General features: G+C 41.5%; 1 protein-coding gene across 1 annotated transcript in view; it reads left to right on the forward strand.

The window, feature by feature from the left end:
- The window catches only part of RAB5A (RAB5A, member RAS oncogene family), a 54,004-nt gene extending 34,984 nt beyond the window's left edge, over positions 1 to 19,020 (forward strand). Inside the window, exons 3-6 of the mRNA XM_018569259.1 lie at positions 1,473 to 1,624; positions 9,105 to 9,227; positions 14,540 to 14,633; positions 18,580 to 19,020. Of these exons, the coding sequence (XP_018424761.1) occupies positions 1,473 to 1,624; positions 9,105 to 9,227; positions 14,540 to 14,633; positions 18,580 to 18,695 (485 nt within the window). The 3' untranslated portion in view covers positions 18,696 to 19,020. The remainder of the gene's footprint in view (positions 1 to 1,472; positions 1,625 to 9,104; positions 9,228 to 14,539; positions 14,634 to 18,579) is intronic.
- The last annotated feature ends 4,054 nt before the right edge of the window (positions 19,021 to 23,074 follow it).

Below are 23,074 nucleotides of genomic sequence, written 5' to 3' on the forward strand. Positions count from 1 at the left end.
CCAGACACCGCCAGGCCAAACTAACATTTCCAGAAAGAGGGCGGCAATAGCGGCTTTAAATGATTGCAGAGTTTTGCATTGTCAGTACAACTTGGGAACGGTGAGATAGAATATATATAAACAAATGTCAGAAGTAATTTATCTACTGGTATATATTAAGGTTGCAGTTGATTTTTGCAACAGTAGCTGTTGCTCATTTTGGCTGTATGTTATATCTCAAATTACTGGTGTAAATGTTCAGATAGGTGCTGTGTGCACTTAAAGACACTTGTAAAATGCATGCTCATAATTTATTAGATCTTTAATATCATTTTTTTGCGCTTGGTGACCTACAAAGCGCGTTCGTTTTTGTATAAGATTGTATTTATTTTTATAATCGTGCTTTTTTTCTGATCATCACTGTGGGGTATCCTAGCAACGAATAGGCACTTCTCTGTCCATTAAGAAGTCTAGTGGCAACTTCCTAGCTATTCAGTGAATGATGTTTGTGCATCAGGTACAGGAGACCGAACTGACAAAAGTAGTTCTTTAGGGAAGAAGTCTTTTAAAGGGAATATGTAGTGGTTTTCACTTATTTTCTTTAGTTTTGCCAACAGGAATGACTAAAAATTTTACTTTTGTTGGATGCTTGTCATTCTGTATGAAATATTGCAAAACCATTTTACCAACAGTATTCTATGTACGTGTTCCATAGCTGTTTTTTTAAATTCGGTTTCTAGAATTCTGTAGCTCAAGCTGTGATTTCCACAGGGAACTGAATCACTTATCATAGGGCTCAGTCTAAAAGGTTTGCCAGGCAATGCCTGTCTTGAGGCAGGCTGCTGTGTTGCCTTTTTAGATAAGCTATGGTGCTTTGGGAATCCTTTTGTCATGTATTATTTATTTCTATAAATCTGTGTAAATGTAAATTAATGTGACTCTAAACTCAGGAGTTAAATCTTAAAAATGCATTCAAATCCCTTACTATTACCAAAAAAATTAATCTTATTTGTGTATCCCTCAGCTCTCTGAATTCATGCTGACACTGACAGTGTCGGCACCAATTCAGAGATGATTTGAGGATCTAAATCCTAGTGATAAACAAACGAGATGCATTTTTGTTAATAGTTAAGGTACTTGGGTGCATTTTTAAGACTTAACTCCTGAGTTCAGTGTCACTTTAAGTTTATACACTTGTATATTTTAAATGACTTCAAATGACTTTTTCCAGGCAAAATCTTCCAACTGTAGAATCTCAGTAATGCGATCTGAATTTAGGAATAGGATTTGGGTAAAATAGGATTTTGGTAATAACTGCAATTTGGAATACGAAAAGCAATCTTCTGTATGCTAAGGCTCATATCATGCATTTGATTCAAGCCTTCAGATAAGGTGTTTGTGGGGTTTTTCCTTAATTCTTTTTTTTCCCATCAAAATTTGTTTCTTATTCTGTTCAGAGTAAATAAAATAAATTGTTTCTTTTTATTTGATAGCGGCATTTCTTACCCAGACTGTCTGCCTTGATGATACAACAGTAAAGTTTGAAATCTGGGACACAGCTGGTCAAGAACGATACCACAGCCTAGCTCCAATGTACTACAGAGGAGCACAAGCTGCAATAGTTGTATACGACATCACAAATGAGGTACTGTGCGTTTCTATCATTTTTACTTTTAGATTTTGCTTGGTTTCACATATACATGTATATATTAAAGAATCAGAAAATTGATAGATGCATCATTATTTCTAGTACTTGGTTCTTTAAAGGAGAATTATGAGGTGAGTGATTTTCAGTCAGCCTCATAATCTGAGCCGACCTGTGACAATCTCGATTGTTGCCAAGTAATGATGTCACTGCTACTTTATCTGGGTTTGCAAACACATCTACGGCACACAAAGTGGAATGATATGGGTAATAAGTAATATATTTAAATTAATGTTTTTGTGCCCGGAGTTCAGCTTTTATGCACTTTCTCTGTTTGTCCCTCCATTTTTCCTTTTTAATATCCTTTTTGAAATTGTTCAGAATATCTTTCAATTCTATGCATAAACCTGCTCCAAATAAACAACTGTAAAACAGGAAATCTTTAAAAAAAATATACATATTTTAGGTGCACTGTGTGAATGGTAACCACATGACAGACAGACTTGTACCAATCTGTTGGTACCCTTTCAGCTCAATGAAACAGTGCTTCATTGTTCTTAAAGTGCGGAAATTAAAAAAAAAAGATTTCATGTATACCTGCAGGCCTTTGGCATGTCATAGAGTAAAGCTAAAAGTGTGGAAAGAGAAACATTATTGAATATTCTACATTTTATAATGGCCTGGACAAATTTGATGGTCTTCCTAGAGAAGAGTATATGTAATTGGATCGTAGTGATGTTTCAAACTATTTTATGTAGTTAGTATAATGAGCCTTCAAACGTGTAATCAGTCAGTCATGGAGAAAAGTAGAGACACTGCTGTTTGGTATTATTGTGCACACCACACTGAACATGGACCAGTGAAAGCAATGGAAAAGGTGTCTGAGGATATCAGTAAGAAAATTATAGACCAGCAATTCAAAGCAGACCGCTATAAAACTATGTAACACTAGAAAATCCCCTATGCACAGAAATCCCTAGTTGGAGCTGATCTAATAAACAGGTTTACACATATGGAGTATGTCTGAGTATCAAAATTTAATAGTAACAGAATAAACACATTGAAACACCTTCAACAAGACATTTAAAAACAATAAAAAATGACTTCCCTCAGGATAACCCGATAAGTGTAATAGTCTGAGCGGCAGATAGTCACTGGTGCAAGCACAATGGCCACAATCAAATGTGGATACTTAATATCAGGGCTTACTCACGTCACTTAAGATTCAAAGTGGACAATCCTCACAGAATCCTGTGCTCATGTGTGATTTGCCGTGGAACGAGACTGCTCAGTGGCATTTCCAGAAAATCCAACTTTGTTAGGTATAGAAACCCGAATCTCGGGGATGCCTCTCCACCCACTGATCTGTGCTCACACTTGCCCGCAGAGTTTAGTTTCCAAACCGTGACGGGAACATCCAAGGAGATTCCAAGCTTGTGCGGCCGCGCAGCTGAATGAAAATATGCTGGAGTCCTCACAGCGGTGAGCCCGTGATGTAATAAAGCCCAAAGCCGAACGAGATCGAGTGGCAATGACTCACTCGCACTCCTCGATTTCAGCCTGGATTGTGCAAGCTGATCAGCTGCTGCAAATCGGACAGCGTCCCGGTAGTCTTGGTTCCGTCCCTTAGTTTGAGAAACAATGCAGTTTAGTTGGCCGCATATGGGTCTACTACGGGTATCCAGGGAAGCTTTCACAAACACGTTACCCTGACGCGTTTCCCCCCCGATCACACGGGGTTTCCTCAGAGGGGCGTGTGAACCGCTATAAAACCAACACCAAGCAGCTTGATGTTCCTGTGACCTACAACTGAAAATATTATTGAGAAGTTTGAAGTCCATGGGATTGTAGCCAAAACCTCACTGAACATGGCTGCAAGAGCAAAATCATCCACAGATTTAACAGAAGGAAGGTGCAAACAGTAGACCAGAGGCCAAAGAAAACTTCCAAAGAGATATAAGCGGACCTCTAAGGTTAAGGTATATAAGTGCCAATTACCCCAGGTGTCGCTTTTGGAGTGACATTAGGCTCAAAGAAAGACACAGAAGAAAACCATAAAAATATTGTAAAATGAGACTGTTTAGCTGCATTGCTTCTGGGAGAATGTCCTTTGGACAGATGAGACGAAATTGGTGATTTTAGGCAAGTCATATCAGCTCTGTGTTCAAATGAAGAAAATTAAGCTTTCAAAGAAAAGGACACTGTAATTACTGTGAAACCCTGAGAAAGCTTGGTTGTTTTGGTGTTGCTCTTCTCTGTCTGGCACAGGGTGCCTTGAATCAACGTGCAATGAAATCTCAAGACTATCCAGGAATAGTGGAGTGAAAGGCACTGCCCATTGTCAGAAACCTCTGTCTCAATCTCAAGTCACGGTTCCTCCAACAGGTTTCAAGTTATTTTAGAGAGAATTGTGGGGTGTTCTTTTTTCCATGGAAGGGTCAATAGATTTGTCCACGTCTGTAGTAGGAGTTTCTAGTGGAAATACACTTTACATTGTATGTGTAGCTACTCCTGTCTGTGTCTCTTACGTGACAATTCCTTTCACTTTCTGTCCCAAAGAGACAGCAGTATGTTAAAGATGATCTTCCAAAGTGAAACAAATATATATCCCCTCTTAGGTGTCACCAGAACAGACTTACCAATTGGAAGATTTTCCCTTACCTCCTGGTCTTGTGGTGACTCAAAATTTGGATTTCCCTTAACTTTCTGAAACGGAGACAATGGTCATTAGGTCCAACTGAATGCGAATCACCCCAGCGAAGACCGAAAAACCTTGCAGAACTATCCAAAAAATTACTTGCAATTTAATTCTTTGAGTTACTTAGATCAATGATAAAATCATGGACACTACCTCGGCAGACCATTACAGTGCCAACATCCACTTACTGCTGATATTCTGGTAATATAAGAGCACCATTCGGCCTTCCTATGTAAACTGTGTTAGTTTTTCTCATCTTGTAATTCCATTAAGGCTTGGTGTCTTAATTTTCCAAGTAACCTTTTCTTTTCCTAGCCCTTCTCCACAACCTATCCACCTCTCCAACCCCTCCCTCAGTCAGAGCAGGGGGATCAGGATGAGATGCACAGAAAACAATTGCATTCCCACCCAGAAGCCATATTAAAATATTGTCTCTTTTGCTTGTATTGGAATTCTGCTAAGCTCAGAGTAACTGATACTCTGTGCCCTCACTTTAGGGTATTTGAAGTTTTTCCTTGGGTAATGTAAGCAATTCATAGGCTGACTTGTGTGGCTCCTTCCCCATGGATATGTTTTTATTTATTTTTTGTTCCTGCCCTCTGTTGCTGAGTTTCTGGTCCCATGTTCGAACCATCACGCAGACATTTACTGACCATAATATCGCCCTGGACCCTTTATTTTTTCTGCTTTCTCATAACTCCTTTTCCCTAAAAGGATATAAATGCTCGGTGATCATACACCTGGTGAATGTAGCGCAAGCTTGTATTTGAGCCTTGTGGAAACGAACATCCCCTCCTACAGTCAAACTATGGTTCAGCAAGATCAATGATATTAAACATATGGAAGACTTACCAGCTTAGTTAAGGGTTTACAGCTAAATTTTGCTCAACTTGGTTGTACTGGATTGAGTTTCTTATGACGGAGTATCGAAACTTTTTGGGCTCCTCTTTTTTTCTTCCCATCCACTACCCTGCACCTTCATGATCTTTATATCTTCTTCTTACGCATCTTTCATAGTGATATGTTCATCTCCCATGCAGATAGACTTTGATATTCCTTCCCTATATTGTCACATTCATGCTCTACTGGTATACCATTGTGATTCTCTGATATGTACACTCTATTGCCAAAAGTATTGGGACGCCTGCCTTTACACGCCTTGTTTGACCATTCTTCCAGAAGCACATTTGTGAGGTCAGGTACTGATGTTGGACGAGAAGGCCTGGCTCGCAGTCTCCGCTCTAATTCATCCCAAAGGTGTTCTATGGAGTTGAGGTCCGGACTCTGTGCAGGCCAGTCAAGTTCCTCCACCCCAAACTCGCTCATCCATGTCTTTATTGACCTTGATTTGTGCACTGGTGCACAGTCATGTTGGAACAGGAAGGGGCCATCCCAAACCATTTGCACAAAGTTGGGAGCATGAAATTGTCCAAAATGTCTTTGTATCCCTTCACTGGAACTAAGGGGCCAAGCCCAACTCCTGAGAAACAACCCACACCATAACCCCCCCTCCACCAAACTTTGCACTTGGCACAATGCAGTCAGGTAAGTACCGTTCTCATGGCAACCGCCAAACTCGGACACGTCCATCAGATTGCCAGACAGAGAAGTGTGATTCATCATATTGGAGAACATGTCTCCAGAGTCCAGTGGCGGTGTGCTTTACACCACTGCATCCGATGCTTTGCATTGCACTTGGTGATGTAAGGCTTAGATGCAGCTGCTCGGCCATGGGAACTCATTCCATGAAGGTCTATACGCACTGTTGTTGTGCCAATCTGAAGGTCATATGAAGTTTGAGGTCTGTAACTATTGACTCTGCAGACAGTTGGCGACTTCTGCGCACTGTGCATTTTACGTGGCCTACCACTTCGTGGCAGAGTCGCTGTTGTTCCCAGTTGCTTCCACTTTGTTATAATACCACTAACAGTTGACTGTGGAATATTTAGTAGCAAGGAGATTTCATGGAACACCTGAATCCAATGATTTGGAGGGGTGTCCCAATACTTTTGGCAATACAGTGTATATCTATGAATGTTTGCCTCTCTTTTTCTTACCTCTTTGTCACCTACAAACTTAATCAGATTGTTGATTTACAGTCATTGTTGGTATTATATTTGTTTTAAACTTTTTGTAAAAATAAATATCTTTTTGTTCAACTAGGAATTTAAAAAATAAATATAAATATATCTATATAGATCTATATAGATCTATATATAATCTGAGTGGTGAGGACGAGAGGAAGCATGTTGCTGCCCAGATATGTATGAAAATCAGCTTCCCATTTAGATTTAATCAGCTATTTTCACTTAACAGTGTTTAATGAGAGAGAAAATTCAATGAGCTTCCTTGTCAAATAACATTAAATGAAGGTTATTCCTGTTCATTGTCACTGTATGCAAGTGTTGGCTATGACTGAGCATTGTTCTGCTTTCATGCTTGGCTGCCTTTTAAGTTCCAGCAGACATAATGTCTTTTTTTCCAGCACTGTCATTTATTGTAGATTAATAAAAGAAAAAGTTGAGAAACCTTTGACTGTTTAGATATAAACACTGTCCTAAAGGCAATTCCAGCTTATGCCATGTTCTTTTCAAGTTATACAAAAAGACCTTTCTGTACAGTTTTTGAAAGAGTACTATTATCCCAACAAAATGTTTATTTACATAGCTGTGTGTGTGTTTCAGTTTCAAGCTATGCTCTATGATTATAAGAGCTAGACAGACTAATGTTTTATACCCTCATTTCTACTCTGTTAACTTCATACTTGCTGTTGCAGAATATTAGAATATGCAGAGTATCATTCCAGAGAGCACATATTAAGTCATTATTGAAATATTTACCTCCAAAGTATTTTTATTATTATTATTCACCCTTGCAATCACTTTGTGATTGTCTGCCTTCATAAAGTTAAATTACAGGTGCAGACACCTGCTTGAAATACATACAGAATATAGGAACTGTTTTATCTGGCAAAAGGAGATTTGTATTTCTGCCCATCTGTTCCCAAGATGTACACAGCCTGGCCACACAGCGTAGCTAGGCAGATTACACCACTTAGGCCTTGTTCACACCAAGCGTGGAGCAGGTGCAGAGCAGATCAGTTGCAGACCGGATCAAAACTGCGTCCGATGTATTCCAATGGTATTTTTTGCTCCAGTTCACATCGCAGCGTGCAGGTCCAGAGCAGGTGAACAAACTGCAGCAGGCCCTATTTTACCTGCTCTGGATCTGCAAACGCATCAAAAACGCATGCAAATGCCTGGAACGCACTGTAAGCCCATGTTAAACTAAAAACGGCCCGGAACGCGGCAAAAACGCGGCACAACTCACTGCACTGCGTGTGCATAAACCTGAGCGGATCTGCTCTGCATTTGGTGTGAACAAGGGCTTACAGTTATGGAGTACAGTGGTGGTCTCTCTCCACCCCTAGCCTGCTGACAGTGAAAGAGCAGCAGCAGCCTGATGAAGAATTCTCACTGCTTACTCTGCTCCTTTTTTAAGCATGTTTCTTGTCAAAACATATGCATACAGCACATCTGATTGGCCCATTGTTCCATCTCTCCCTCTCCGCTTGTTGCCATTCAGGGATTGCAGGGAGCTGATGCCATATTTACAGTAGGTACCTAAACTGGTAGCAATTTTAAACACAAAGTTAAAAAAGTTGCCCGGAGGTCGGTTTTAATACATATTGTCTACCAGACAAGGAGTCCATTGTATTCACTAAGTCAGGTGACTCAGACTTGCATTGTGAAAGTGAGAACTGTAAAGTACAACCACTGTGTAGGACTACAGGAAAGCAGAGCCAGCATATGTAATCATCGTGTGTGTGTGTGTGTGTATATTTACCGTATTTTTCGCTCCATGAGACGCACTTTTTTCCCCCCAAAAGGAGGGGGAAAAAGTGCCTGCGTCTTATGAAGCGAATCCCAACGCCCGAGACATGCAGTTTCGGGGCGCCGGGCGAGTAGTAGGAGCCACTGCTCGTTTAATACGAGTGATCTAACGAGATCACTCGTATTAAAGCCGAGCAGCGGCGGCGGCGATCGAGTTCAGCAGCAGGAGCCACTGCTCGTTTAATACGAGTGATCTAATGAGATCACTCGTATTAAAACCGAGCAGCGGCGACGATCGAGATAACCATAGAGCAGACGAAGAATAGACGTTCTTCGCCTGCTCTGTGTCATCACTGAGACCGTGGCGCTGTAATCACAGTGCCACCTGTCTCAGCGGTCACTAACTGCAGCTTCTGTGACAGCTTCTGTCATAGAAGCTGTCACAGAAGCTACAGTCTCGAGTGCTCCATAAGGCGCGCTGGACCTCCCCGCGTCCTATGGTCCGGTGCGTCTTATGGACCGCAAAATACGGTATATAGATATATATATATATCGAGAGAGAGAGGTCTGTGTTGTATACACACACACATCTATCTAATCTCTCTCATTATATATATATATATATACACACCTTTATACCACCACAGGACCAGTGTGCACATGAAAAATACATCTTAAAAGCAGCACAGTCACCCCCACACCATACAAGGGTTACAGTCTGAATTCTGCCCTGTTCATTTTTGAGGAAAGGCCTGTCAGAGTTTCTGACATGGTACGTAGTATGGTAATGGCCATTGACTAAGCTTGCAGAATACGTTCCCTTGGAAGCTGTGTGTAGATTAACAGCCGAGTAAGTCTTATTCTGTGTTTGAGTTGAAATGACTATATTCCAACCCTGCTGCCATACAGAAACAGCATAACCTAGAATTTTAATTTAAATATGTTTCAGGAATCATTTGCAAGAGCGAAGAACTGGGTGAAAGAACTTCAGAGACAAGCAAGTCCCAATATTGTGATAGCTTTGTCTGGTAACAAAGCCGATCTTGCTTCCAAGCGGGCTGTGGACTTTCAGGTAAGCTTTGCCTTTCCTGTTTAATTCATAGTCGGAATCCATTTTGTACCTCTTACCTAGCTAATAAGGTCTTTATCATCCCTGCAATAGAATGTGATTTATATCTTAAAGTAATTGCAGTATTTGTGTCTTGGGATACATCTGCATGCAATACAAAGCTATAATTATAAAGTATAATTGCTGTTTCTGTCAATCCTGTCTTGTTCTTGCGTAGCATTCATTTTCATTTCAAACCATTATAATTACTTTTTACTGCCTTTTATATTCTAGTAAACGAGTATCAATGGATGCTTGATTTTTATAGTGTTTGTGATTTTTATCTGATGTCATTATGACCAGAATGAACACACTAATGTTTTAGTTCAGTAGCTTGTGTTACAGGACATTATCTTAATTACCATTGTAGGTGGCTTTTATCATTAGAGAATGTAAACTGACTTTATGCCAATTTGTGGTGTCACCCCAGATATAGTGACTGTTTAAGTCAGGGCTGTGTTCTCAATCTGTGCAGAACTCTTGATGATGAGAGGCATATTGGCAAAGAGAAAAAAATATAAAACTTTACTGATCCAGGTGCTTGTATACAAAGCCCTGCTTGGATCACACCTCTTTGGTATGTTCTACCCAACAAATGGTCTTAATTGTAGATCTCCACAGTCTTATAAACAACTGAATTAATAAAGTTCCATGATGAAGGCTGGCCACGTGGAGTGCTCCTGCTTCTTTCCAAATGCAATTTTGTATCTATGTGTAGGTGGGGAAACATTAAAACATTTTTGTGTGTTTTTATGTGTAATATACAGTGGGGCAAAAAAGTATTTAGTCAGCCACCAATTGTGCAAGTTCTCCCACTTAAAAAGATGAGAGAGGCCTGTAATTGGCATCATAGGTAGACCTCAACTATGAGAGACAAAATGAGAAAACAAATCCAGACAAATCACATTAGCTGATTTGGAACAAATTTATTTGCAAATTATGGTGAATGTATAGTGGAGTGGAGTTCAGCTGCTGGAAGTGTGATGATATCCCTCCGTTTGCAGTGGACAGGCCCTCCGTGCTGGTCCCGGGCCCACATGGGGGACAATGGAGCTTGGGATAGCTATTGAGGGGCAGATACTCCACAGCACCGTACAAGCGATCGGGTGGCTCTATACATGCCCCTACACTTGTATGTAACAATTGTCACCGACTGTAAATATTTGATACCAAGATCGTATTTTGTCCCTGAAGCTGTTCGGTATATTTTTCTTTGGGGGGTGAGGGGAGCACAGCATCCGATAGTCGGCTACAGAAGGAATTTGGAAAGTTTTGCGACCTGAGTCCTATTCGTGGCAGCGCTCTACCGGAAAGGGGGGGGGGAATGGTAAGAAATTACACGTGGTGAGCAGTAAGATTTTAGCTGTTATGCTTTCCTTTTTTTTTTTTTATCGGAGCGCTTCTTAATGCAAGTTTTGACGTTTGTTCATTGAATAATGTAATTCTTTTAATGGGACCACAGGGGTGTGGAATTCCTATCGGCCGACGCCCGGGACAGGCAGTTTCGGGCGTCGGGCGAGTAGTTTTTTTCTATATTTAGCCCGGCTGCGGGCAAGCAGCACAGCTACATGTAGTATGGGAGCTGTTCCGTACAAGTGGTTTTGAGCGGCTGTACAGCCGTCCAAACTCACTTGTAACGAGCCTGAATCTCACTCCCCTCGCTCCCCCCTCCCCTCTCCTCCCCCCTCTCCTCTCTCTATCTATCTTATCTCCGGCGGCCGGCCGGCCATGTACCTCTCCCGGCTGTCTCTGGCTGCACGCTGGCTTCTTTTCTGCCCTGGTCTTCGGGGTCTCCCCTCTTGTGGGGGAACCGGAACCAGGCAAATTAGATAAGGTTACAGCACGGAGCAAAGAACGCTTCTTTGCTCCGTGTGTGAAGTGATACAGGAATGCAGCCTTCCTGTCACAGAAGAACGAGCACAGTACTGTGCTAGAACTCCTGTGTTGGAGGTGACAGTGTCAATAAACAGAACCTGTCACCTCCAAATGCTTTCACATGGGCTTGTTATCCCTTGTGTAATAGCAATAAAGTTAAGTGAAAAAAAGTAAAAAAAATGACAAATATGTAAGTACATAAAACTGGAAAAAATAAAGTCGATAAAGTAAAAAAAAGTAAAAATAAATGAGAATTAAAAATAACCAATATTACATTAGTTAAAAAATAAAATAAAAACCCCACTGCACCCACCTTCTGCATGCATGGGGTATTGTGTGCGATCCGTTACCGCACGGCAATTGTGCACAAAATCGCGTGGATGGCCTAGCAGTCACAGAATCACATACCACCGCCGATCGCACTGGCGGTGCCATTATTGTCTAATGGCACCCCAGTTACGCCTGGCAGATTGCGCTGTTTCCCGCCACAATACTGCCCGTGCAATCGGATATAATCACGGTTGAAAACACTGCATGGTGCGTGTTGCGAAAAAAGGTACATGTAACTTTTTTCAGTGATTGCCATACGGATGTAACTCCACTGAAATCAATGGGGCCGCGCGGCAACTGCTGCATGCAACCGCACACGATCGCCCAAGTCTGCACCAGCCCTAAAGGGTAAATTCACTTTCCCAAGTAATTTGGAAAAATGGAATTACCTGCTCAAATCTGGCCCCCTACCCCTCCCGCTATACTTACCTTTCAGGGAACAGTCCTTCCCATCTGCCAATATGGGTGTACCATCTGTAATTGTGCCATGTATTCTGACTTTCGCTATCTGGACCAAGATCAACTATTGTTGGTGTAAATGTTTGTGTTGGAAATGAAAGATGCAATTAGTATGGTAATTGTAAAGAAAAATAAAAAAAATCCAAACTCGACCTTTAGCACAAAAAAATTTCTGCACCAAATAAATAATGGCCCAAAAAATGAGTTTGGTGCAGTTGAGGTGTGCAGTAGTGCTCTAAGAGTATGATTGGGCAAGACAATTCTACATTCTAATATAACTATAACTATATTTGCTGTTACATAACTGTTCACTTGACATCTACCGTATATACTCGAGTATAAGCCGAGATTTTCAGCCCATTTTTTTGGGTGAAAAGTGCCCCCCTCGGCTTATACTATAGTCAGCGCCAGGTGTCATCTTACTTACCTCGCCGAGCGTCGCGTCACTGCTGCTCCGGTGTGTGGCGCTCCGAGTGGGGTCATCTGGCAGTCTCCGGGTCCTAATTTAGGTTGCCGGAGACTGCCAGATGACCCCGCTCGGAGCGCCGCAATTGGTATCTATCTACCAGTAGCTGCCTCATTTCCCACCCTCGGCTTATATTCGGGTCAATACTTTTTCCCAGTTTTTTTGGGTAAAATTAGGTACCTCGGCTTATATTCGGGACGGCTTATACTAGAGTATATACGGTACATGCTGTGTGCCAGAATAATTTTATGTCACGTGTGACATTTCGCATTCCTTAACAAATGCCCATCTTCGCTTATCGGGCCCAAAATGTGCAGCCTCTTATCCAGAGTACTTGCAACCATTAACGTTCTACCCGTCCACCAAATAAACCTGCAATTCAACATCCCTACTCAAGTCTACACTTATACTACGGTTGATGGTAAGCAAATATTGATAAACCGATCTGTATTTTTTTAGGGAAAATGGGGGAAGTGTGTTCTCTACACACATGGACGACGTATGTTCTCACACACACAAAAGCCAACTTCAGAAAGCGTCCTTATTGGGAATTTACCTTAAGAACTCATTCTTAGCAATGCAAAGGCACTGTGCTAACCTCATGCCGGCTTTTCTGTACACCCACATAACCACCTGTAAATGAATTCTGTGTTGAGGCCTATTTCAGATTATTGCGCTGTAGGATGGGAAAACTAAATCTGACATTTTAATTTACTAGAGGAATCCTTACAAAATACACTTAATGTATGCTTATTTTAAGAACTAGTATTGCAAATCTTAATCTAAATGTATTTATTAATTTTAAATTTCACTTGTAGTACCAATACTTTGTATTCACTGGTCAATCAGTCTAATTTTGGACATACCAAGGCTTTTTGAGGGGCCAAGAAAAATCAGGTCCATGTGTGTAAAACCTGTATGCTATTCCTCATAGAAAACACCTTTGTTTTTGTAGAAGCTTTTCCCTTTACTGCAGGTGGGGACTCTTCATCCAAGTGGAACATCAAAACTTTGCTTGTATAAGGGCTTGGTCGTATAGGTGCTAATGTGGGACCCTCTGAAAGAAGTAGTGCAGTTCTGTGGCCTCGACCTAGCCCAAACTTTGCATGCAATGTATGAGCCGGTGTTCTATCGAAAGTTCCAACTCCTCGAGTTCTCCTGCTCTTCTGCACGAGCGCCAGCCGCGACATTGCCCTATACACATTCACCACCGCAACGAAGTATTAAAATTAACTAGGATGACACTAATCCAGCATGTTATTAATCTCAGGTGCCCCACTCAATATGGCCACCGCTTGAGTGGGGCACCTGAGATTAATAACGTGCTGGATTAGTGTCATCCTAGTTAATTTTAATACTTCATTGCTGTGGTGTATGTGTATAGGGCAATGTCCCGGCTGACGCTCGTGCAGAAGAGCTTTCTCGGCCAAACCACTGGGTTCACACCTAGGCGTATCGAATATGCGCGGTAAAAAATGTGCGACAAACGCGTGTTTCCGAGGGCTATCTGGCTGTATCCCAATGGATACGCGTGGCAAATACGCCCCAAAGAAGCTCCTGTACTTCTTTGGGCATAGGGCGTTTTGTAGCGCTTTCATACAGCCTGTAATACGCCCCAGGTGTGAACGATACCCATAGGAAATAATGGGATTTCGGTGTTTGAGCGTTTTGCAGAACGTTGGAACGCGCTACAAAACGCCCAGGTGTGAACCGGGCCTTAGTTCTAACTAAACCGGAAGTCAGGCAGTTGGAGAACTCGATAAGTTGGAACTTTCGATAGAACACCGGCTTATTTTTGAATTATGTCTGCCAAACACAGACATGTGTATAAAGCTGTGCTCAGGGAAATATTTGGGTCTTGTGTTCGGGGGGTGGGGGGCTGCTCCTTTTTGGTGTCAATACCACTCTGCAGTTTTTCAGTTGTGTGTACGAGTCCTCATAAACTCATTACTTATAGTAACCGGTGGTGCGCATTATCTCTCATCACCTTAGGACAACGAGTTGTAAATGTTTTTAGATAGGGATACATTTATGAAATGACAAGGACTCTACTGATTACTGATGGTGGATAATTCCTTAAAAGCTGAGATCACATCTCTCTCCTTCTAAAGGATGTTCAATGAACCACTTTTGGATTATTTTACAGGAGGCCCAAGCTTATGCAGACGATAACAGCTTGTTGTTTATGGAGACTTCTGCCAAGACGTCAGCAAATGTGAATGAAATATTTATGGCAATAGGTAAGTGCATGTTCCATGCAATGGAGGCAATATGGATTGAATAAACGTGTTTTATACTCCGTTGTATCAAAATATAATATATGCAAAACCATTTCTTTATTGCAGGTAATAGTCTTATGTAATGTATAGTTCTTTAATAAAATTAAATAGTATTTAAAATGTTAAAGAAGAACTCTGGGCAAAATTAACACTAAGGCTTGGTTCACACCTGGGCGTTTTACAGCGCGTTCCTACGCGCTGTAAAACGCTCAACATGTGAAAACCAATAAATGCCTATGGGTATGGTTCCCACCTGGGTGTTTTACAGCACGTAGGAACGCGCCGTAAAAAGGCCCTACGCCCAAAGAGGTACAGGAGCCTATTTGGGGCGTATTTGCCGTGCGTATCCATTAGGATACAGCCGGATAGCGCTTGGAAACGTGCGTTTGTCGTGTGTTTCTTTTACTGCAAATCGCTGTAAAAACGCGCATATTTTGTATGCCCAGGTGTGAACCCAGCCTTACAGTAGGGCTACCCCAGCACTGCAAGTGCTAGCTGCTCGTTTTGGTCTAGGGAGGAAAATAACCCGATCCTCCGAGCTGGCCAGCTGTGACGGCACTACCTCTGCCTCTTTTCCTCCATAGCGATGACATGTCCCTCGCGTCCTATACATTGTGTATAGAACATGATGACTCACAGACCTTAGACCGCTGCAGTGGAGGGGGAGTAAGGCTGGAAGGACTAAGAGCAAGCCGGCTTAGAGGATCGATTGAGTATAACTTTATTTTTCTCCCTGGGCCAAAACGAATAGCTAACACTTGCCGTTTGGGGGGGAGTAGCCCCACTGAAAGAGTTAATACAAATTTTGCCTGAAGTTGTTCTTTATCCGCTTGAAGACCAGGTGTTTACACCCCCTTCCTGGCCAGGCCATTTTTCAGTATTCAGCGCTGCGCTACTTTGACATTTATTCCGTCATACAACGCTGTACTGAAATACATTTTATACCATTTTTGGGGACAGATAGAGCTTTCTTTTGGTGGTATTTAATCACCACTGGGGGTTTATTTTTTACTATATTTCGTATAACTACTATTTTTACAATATGTTATGCAGCATTTATTATTACCCAATTTTTTGGTAAAATATAAAAGTCGGGGTCACGTCGGGTAAATGGACACCAAACATGTCAAGCTTAGAAATTGCGCACACCAGCGAAATCGCAAAAAACTACCATACCCAAAATTGGCCATAGGCGACGCTTTAAAACCTTTTACCACTCATCGGTTTAGTGTTATCAGTGATTGATGGGCCTAGAATTATTGCTCTCACGTTTGCGATATGTAACATGTGCGGCGTAATGGCCTCAATCGTCGTTTTTGCAGGTATGCGCACCCGGCGCATGTTTGCATGTATGTATGGGTGGGGACTTTTAAAAAAAAATTGTTTATTTTTGGGGAAACTTAATTTTTTTTTTCCACTTAACTTTATTGCTATCACATACGGGGACTAATAAAACCCCCCTATGTGATAGCAAAAGACCCCTAATGTCAACTAGGACCCCCCGAAGAAGCTGATGAAGCAGAGATCTGCTTCATCAGATCGGTATTTCCCAATCGCGTGCAAGTGGGCGTGGCTGAGCGGACGCCTAAAGACGCCTGCTCAGATCTAGAGAGCTCCCGGGACGTAGTTAAGGTAAATATGAACTATTACATGCTTATATTTGATTTTTATTATTTCGACACAGTAGATAAAATCCTAGTCTCCTTTTAACATGTTTCACGGCTTTGTTTCAAAGTGGCACACGGCTGAATAAGTCAGGGGAGTGACTCCTCTTGACTCCCTTTATTCAAACATTGCATCGAGATCCAGTTCGGTACATCCACAAAGGGGAACAATTATTGACATGCTCTCTTTAGACCAGAATGGTATGCAAACCAGTGACTGGGCTGCTCCCTATATTATGTGTGTGTGGAATAAAGATTTTTTTTTTAATCAATAATAATAGCGAACACAAATGACGACTTTTTTTATTAAACACTTTTTAGAAAACGGTAAAAGTTTGTTTTTAATGTGTTAATGTGTTTTAAGCTTTCTAGTTCTGTGGTCATAAGGAGATTTTCATGACTTAAAAGCAGTATACGTGTCGTCAATCCTTAGATTGTCTGTTGACTGGTTTGGATTTTCAAATTAACGCTATTTAGCAGTAATTACTTTTCTAAATGAATACCAAGATGCTGGATAATTAGATTGGAGATGCCTTTGAAGGCTTAAAAGGAAGCCGTTTATTTTTTGCCAGTGTAAAGAGCAGTGGTGATGGGCAGACTGCAGTAACTAACAGCAAATAGCAGGAAATAATTCATATATGACAGCCCTCAATATCTGGTTGTTCTGGTTTATTGCATCTTGAATTTTGTGCTGTTTTTAATTCAGTGAAAACCCCGTGATATGGATAATATGATCAGCAGATAATTGCTTTATAAGAGGGGTTTTTTTTGCCCTTCCTGTCCCATGGACGGAAAGTAAGTGGAACTCTCCCCAAAGGAAGCAAAGACCACAATTTTAAAAACAAATCATACAATGTTTCAACCCTTTGTTCTCCTACTAAATAGTGTATTGTTTTCTGTGCTTTGCTTCAAGAGCGTTCAGATCTCATTAAACCATTAAAGGCCTTCCATTAAATCTTTGCACTCACTAGGCAAAAAATGAAAAGGATTTTAAACTTGCTTTTTTCCATGTATTGAAATTTTGTCCCAATTTGTTTGTTGGAGATAGAGGACAAGCACCCAGACATGATTCGACATGACCTTATCTCATAGGAATAAGTGATTGACTGAAAGAAAAATCAACATCAATTGCATATTCCGCCTACAAACTATTGAAGGCTGTCTGCTGCCATCTAGATGGGATTCAAAATTGGACTCGCCAAGATCCTACCTTCTCTGGTGTGTTCACTGGAACTCAGCCATGGTAGTGCAAAGGCCAAAATCCACTAACCAGTCAAATTGAAATGGTTCACACTGGATCTCCATACAGAGGAAAAGCATGTTATTCAACTCATTTCCTGGGTATGATGGTAGTCACGTTGTAGTATATAGCGATGCACCGATATATCGGCCACCAAAACATATCAGCCCAAAACGGCACTTTTGGCAAAATGCCGAAAGTGCCATTTTTCGGCCGATATAGCAGCGCATCCATGACTTCTCCCCTCCCCGCTGAGCGCTGCTGTGTCCCAGTGGGGCGAAAGAAAGTGTCACAGGCGGCCGAGCGTTGCGGCAGGAGAGCGCTGTGAGTAGCCGGCATCTCTCCTCCCACACCACTCAGGCTCCTATCACAGATCAGAGGAGAGCGGTGTGTGGGGGCGTAGACAGGGGGGCGCTGTCAGATCGAGCTCTCCTCCACGCTCCGCTCGCTCAGCCTCCTGTGACAGCTGCCAGGAGGGAGAGCAAGGTACAAACACTCAGTGATCAGTGATGGCTGAGTGTTTGTAATAATTGAAGACATACGGTAGCATGTTTACTATATCCTCAATTATGAATGAATGGGAAGTGATCTACATCACCTCCTGTTCATTCATGATTGTGGTTCTAGTAAACATACTATCTCCCCAAGTTATAAATGAACAGGAACACTCAGTATAGGGGATTCCTGTTCATTTATAACTGGAGCTACAGAAAAAGAAGATTGAGGACTCTGTGTTCTCAATCTCTTTTTCTATTTTAAAAGGAAAATATCAGGGGTCTGTTTAGACCTCTAATATTTCCCAGAAGCCCCTAAAAGTAAAACAAATATTTAATGAAAATAAAATTATAAAAAATTAAAAGTTTATAAATAAAAAAATTTGAAAAAGTTAGAAAAAAAACCCAACATTTTTAGTTTCGGTTTTAAAATTTTCATTTCGGTGCACCTCTGGTAGTATATTTACACAGGTCCTATTCTCCTCATTTCTTTTTCTTTATCATTACAGCTAAAAAGCTCCCCAAAACGGAACCACAGACAAGCGGTGGCAACACGGCTAGAGGAAGAGGAGTAGACCTTACTGAAACTGCACAGCCTAGCAAAAGTCAATGCTGCAGTAACTAAGCCTTCATGTACATCTAAACTGTATTGATATTCTCTTGCTTCCTAATTGTTAAAATAACAATTGAGTGTTTAACCCTTTTTCAGCCTCGGTGCCGACCCTCCAGCGCAGTGTGCTGCAAGTCCCCTTGGTATTAATAACATTAACATGGCCCAGTGAGTCTTTAATCGTACAGAGACTCGCAGTGTGGTCTCACTCTTAATACTGAGTTCTTTAAGTGCTGAATCTGGTTTTTAACATGCATGCATTAATTTCTAAGAGCAGTGAAACAGTCTTTGTGTAGTAAATACACTCTTAATATTGAAACTGAAATTAAAGGCAAAAAAAAAATAAACTACCGTCGCCCAATGTCGGACCTTGGAAATACCTAAAATAACTTTGATCTGTGATGAATTGCAGATCTGTCTGATTAGTAAAATGGTAATTATTAACCCACAATAAAACCTTTTAATCATTTTGTTCTAAGTAAATGATTTTTATTAAAAGGTAAAGGTAAAAAATGGTTTTCGCTTCTTCACAGTATTCATTGAAATTCACCTCCTCTATAAGTAAAGTGTACATTCCGCTTCTTAATGTATAACAATCAGCCACTCATTGTTCTGCTTCTTGCATAGGAAAATAGTAAACATGTGCGGTTTGCTTCCACCATTGTTTTTCATTAGATCTTTGGGGGACAGACTTATTTTATTTTACAAGCAACTCCTTAAAAATCATGTTTGAATCCTGTGAGCTTTATTATACAAAGTGATTCGAGATGTAATTTTTTTTTTTCTTCATGGAACACAGAACACTCTAGTATCCGTTAATTATGCTTTTATGGGGTTTATTTTTGTCTTTGCCCAGTACGAGTACAATGTTCTAACGATTATGTGTACTCCATTTAGTTCTCTTAAAATTGGATGGTAAAATTGTATTGTAAATAGGGTACTGGATTGTAGTCTTCATTTATGTTTAATATGTTCTGTTACTTGTAAGATTTGGTTAAAATTGTACAGTTACTAAAATGATGAAATAAAAAAGCTAATGGTTTTCCTCTACGTTGATCTGTTTTTTTTATTTATTTTTAAGTAAACTGATTAGCATACGTACAAAAGAAAACGGCAGTTCTGCATATTGTACACAAATGGATGAAATGCCTCTGTGTATACAGAAGCATTTTTACCTTGGTTAATGTGTTTGTAAATCCATTTTTCCATGTTATGGTCCTTTTCATTATTTTGCATACACTATATTGCCAAAAGTATTGGGACACCCCTCCAAATCATTGGATTCAGGTGTTCCGTGAAATTTCTTTGCCAGAAAATATTCCACGGTCAACTGTTAGTGGTATTATAACAAAGTGGAAGCAACTCAGCCAGCAAGTGGTAGGCCACATAAAATGACAGAGCGGGGTCAGCGCATGCTGAAGCGCACAGTGAGCAGAAGTCGCCAACTGTCTGCAGAGTCAGTAGCTACAGACCTCCAGACTTCATGTGACCTTCAGACTGGCACAACAGAGCTTCATGGAATGGGTTTCCACGGCCGAGCAGCTGCATCCAAGCCTTACATCACCAAGTGCAATGCAAAGCGTCGGATGCAGTGGTGTAAAGCACTCCGCCACTGGACTCTAGAGAAGTGGAGACGTGTTCTCTGGAGTGATGAATCGCGCTTCTGTCTGGCAATCTGATGGATGTGTCTGGGTTTGGTGGTTTCCAGGAGAACGGTACTTGCCGGACTGCATTGTGCCAAGTGTAAAGTTTGATGGAGGGGGGATTATGGTGTGGGGTTGTTTGTTTTTCAGGGGTTGGGCTTGGCCCCTCAGTTCCAGGGAAGGGAACTCTTAAGGCATCAGCATACCAAGACATTTTGGACAATTTCATGCTCTTTGTGGGAACAGTTTGGGGATTTCATGCTCTCCAACTTTGTGGGAACAGTTTGGGGATGGCCCCTTCCAACATGACTGCACACCAGTGCAAAAAGCAAGGTCCAAAAAAACATGGATGAGTGAGTTTGGGGTGGAGGAACTTGACTGGCCGGCACAGAGTCCAGACCTCAACCCGATAGAACACCTTTGGGATACTAGAACAGAGACTGCGATCCAGGCCTTCTCGTCCAACATCAGCACCTGACCTCACAAATGCGCTTCTGGAAGAATGGTCAAACATTCCCATAGACACACTCCTTAGCGTTGTGGACGCCTTCCCAGAAGAGTTGAAGCTGTTATAAAGGGTGGGCCTACGGACTAAGACTGGGATGCCATTAAAGTTCATGTGCGTGTAAAGGCAGGCGTCCCAATACTTTTGGCAATATAGTGTATAGCAGGATTTTTAATAGTGTGATAAGTAAATTAAAATACCTGGTGATTATGGCAGCATCTATCACTTCCCTGGCGTGAGTGAAAGGGTTGTCAGCTTGCTCTGTGCCCTTGTGCATTCTAACTACCCAATGCCACGCTGATGGGCAGCCATGCTTCCCGGCCTACCCAAAATGTTTGAGTTACAGCAGCTCGCACAGCATTACAGGGTAGCATTGCCCTTCTATACTGTAAGGGCTGTTGCTCAGGGATAATGAGATTGATTCTTATATAAGGTGTCATTTGATACAATAAGATGATCATTTCTTAGTATTATGCGGATCACAAAGCAATGGGTTTTTTTCAATTTTAACTGGATGTATGCTTGTTTCCAATCAGGGACTTAAAATATTAAAGATAAATCCAAGGCCGCCAAGTAACTTGTGAAATACGTATTTTGCTTTACCTGCAAAAGGGTTTGCTATTGCACATTTTGTAACCCAACACATACCAGATACCAAAACCAGATTCTTAATCGCCACTGCAACAGCAGCACAGCTTTGTCAAGATCATACCTATATTTACTTTGCTGCCTTCAGGTAGAGTTCACCAAGAAAGCACAAGCCTTAGTTTAAATCCTGCAGGAAGTAAAAGGAATTACACATATGCTATATGGCCAAAATTGTGTGAACTATCACACCTATATGAGCTTTTTGGACATCCCATTCAAGAACCATGTTCATTATTATGGAGTTGTTTCAATGCCACCCCTATTGCAGCTATAACGGCCTCTACTCCTCTGGAAAGGCCTTCCACAAGATTTGGGGTGTGTCTGTGGGAATGTGTGCTCATTCAGCCAAAAGCTCATTTGTGAGGTCAGGTACTGATGTTGGACGAGAAGGCCTGGCTCGCAGTCTCCTCCCTAATTCATCCCAAAAGTGTTCTATCGGGTTGAGGTCCGGACTCTGTGCAGGCCAGTCAAGTTCCTCCATCCCAAACTCGCTCATCCATGTCTTTATTGACCTTGATTTGTGCACTGGTGCACAGTCATGTTGGAACAGGAAGGGGCCATCCCAAACCATTCGCACAAAGTTGGGAGCATGAAATTGTCCAAAATGTCTTGGTATTCTGATGGCTTAAGAGTTCCCTTCACTGGAACTAAGGGGCCAAGCCCAACTCCTGAGAAACAACCCCACACCATAATCCCCCCCTCCACCAAACTTTGCACTTGGCACAATGCAGTCAGGTAAGTACCGTTCTCATGGCAACCGCCAAACTCGGACACGTCCATCAGATTGCCAGACAGAGAAGTGTGATTCATCATATTGGAGAACATGTCTCCAGAGTCCAGTGGCGGTGTGCTTTACACCACTGCATCGGACGCTTTGCATTGCACTTGGTGATGTAAGGCTTGGATGCAGCTGCTCGGCCATGGAACCCCATTCCATGAAGCTCTCTACGCACTGTTGTTGTGCCAATCTGAAGGTCACATGAAGTTTGGAGGTCTGTAACTATTGACTCTGCAGACAGTTGGCGACTTCTGTGCACTGTGCGCTTCAGCATGCGCTGACCCCGCTCTGTCATTTTACGTGGCCTACGTAGAAGACCTGGCTCACAATCTGCATTCCAGTTTGATTCCCAAGATGTTTAATAGGGTTCAGGTCTCTGTGCAGGACACAAGTTCTTCCACACCAAGCTTATCAGACTATGCCTTTTATAGAGCTGGCTTTGTGTACAAGGACACAATCATGATGGACTAGAAAAGGTCCTTCTTACTGTTGCCACAAGGTTGGAATTGTACAATTGGCTAATATATTTGCTGTAGCACCAAGAGTAGCCTTTAGGGAAAACTGAATTCAATTATTGAGAAGTGTCCACATACTTTTGGCCATGAAGGCAGTTGTAATGTTTAGGTGTCCGTAAACCTTTGTCCACATTTGTTTACTTACACTAGCTGTATTTAAAGATGTACATAATTTTTTTTTAACAAATGCATTAATTATGTGCGTTTTCCTCAGTGCAGATTTTTGTGCGTGTGTGTATATGTATATGTATGTATGTGTATATATATATATATATATATATATATATATATATATATATTTTGTT

Source organism: Nanorana parkeri, unplaced genomic scaffold (genome assembly GCF_000935625.1).
Source record: "Nanorana parkeri isolate BGI_ZX_2015 unplaced genomic scaffold, ASM93562v1 scaffold1313, whole genome shotgun sequence".
Lineage (NCBI taxonomy): Eukaryota > Metazoa > Chordata > Amphibia > Anura > Dicroglossidae > Nanorana > Nanorana parkeri.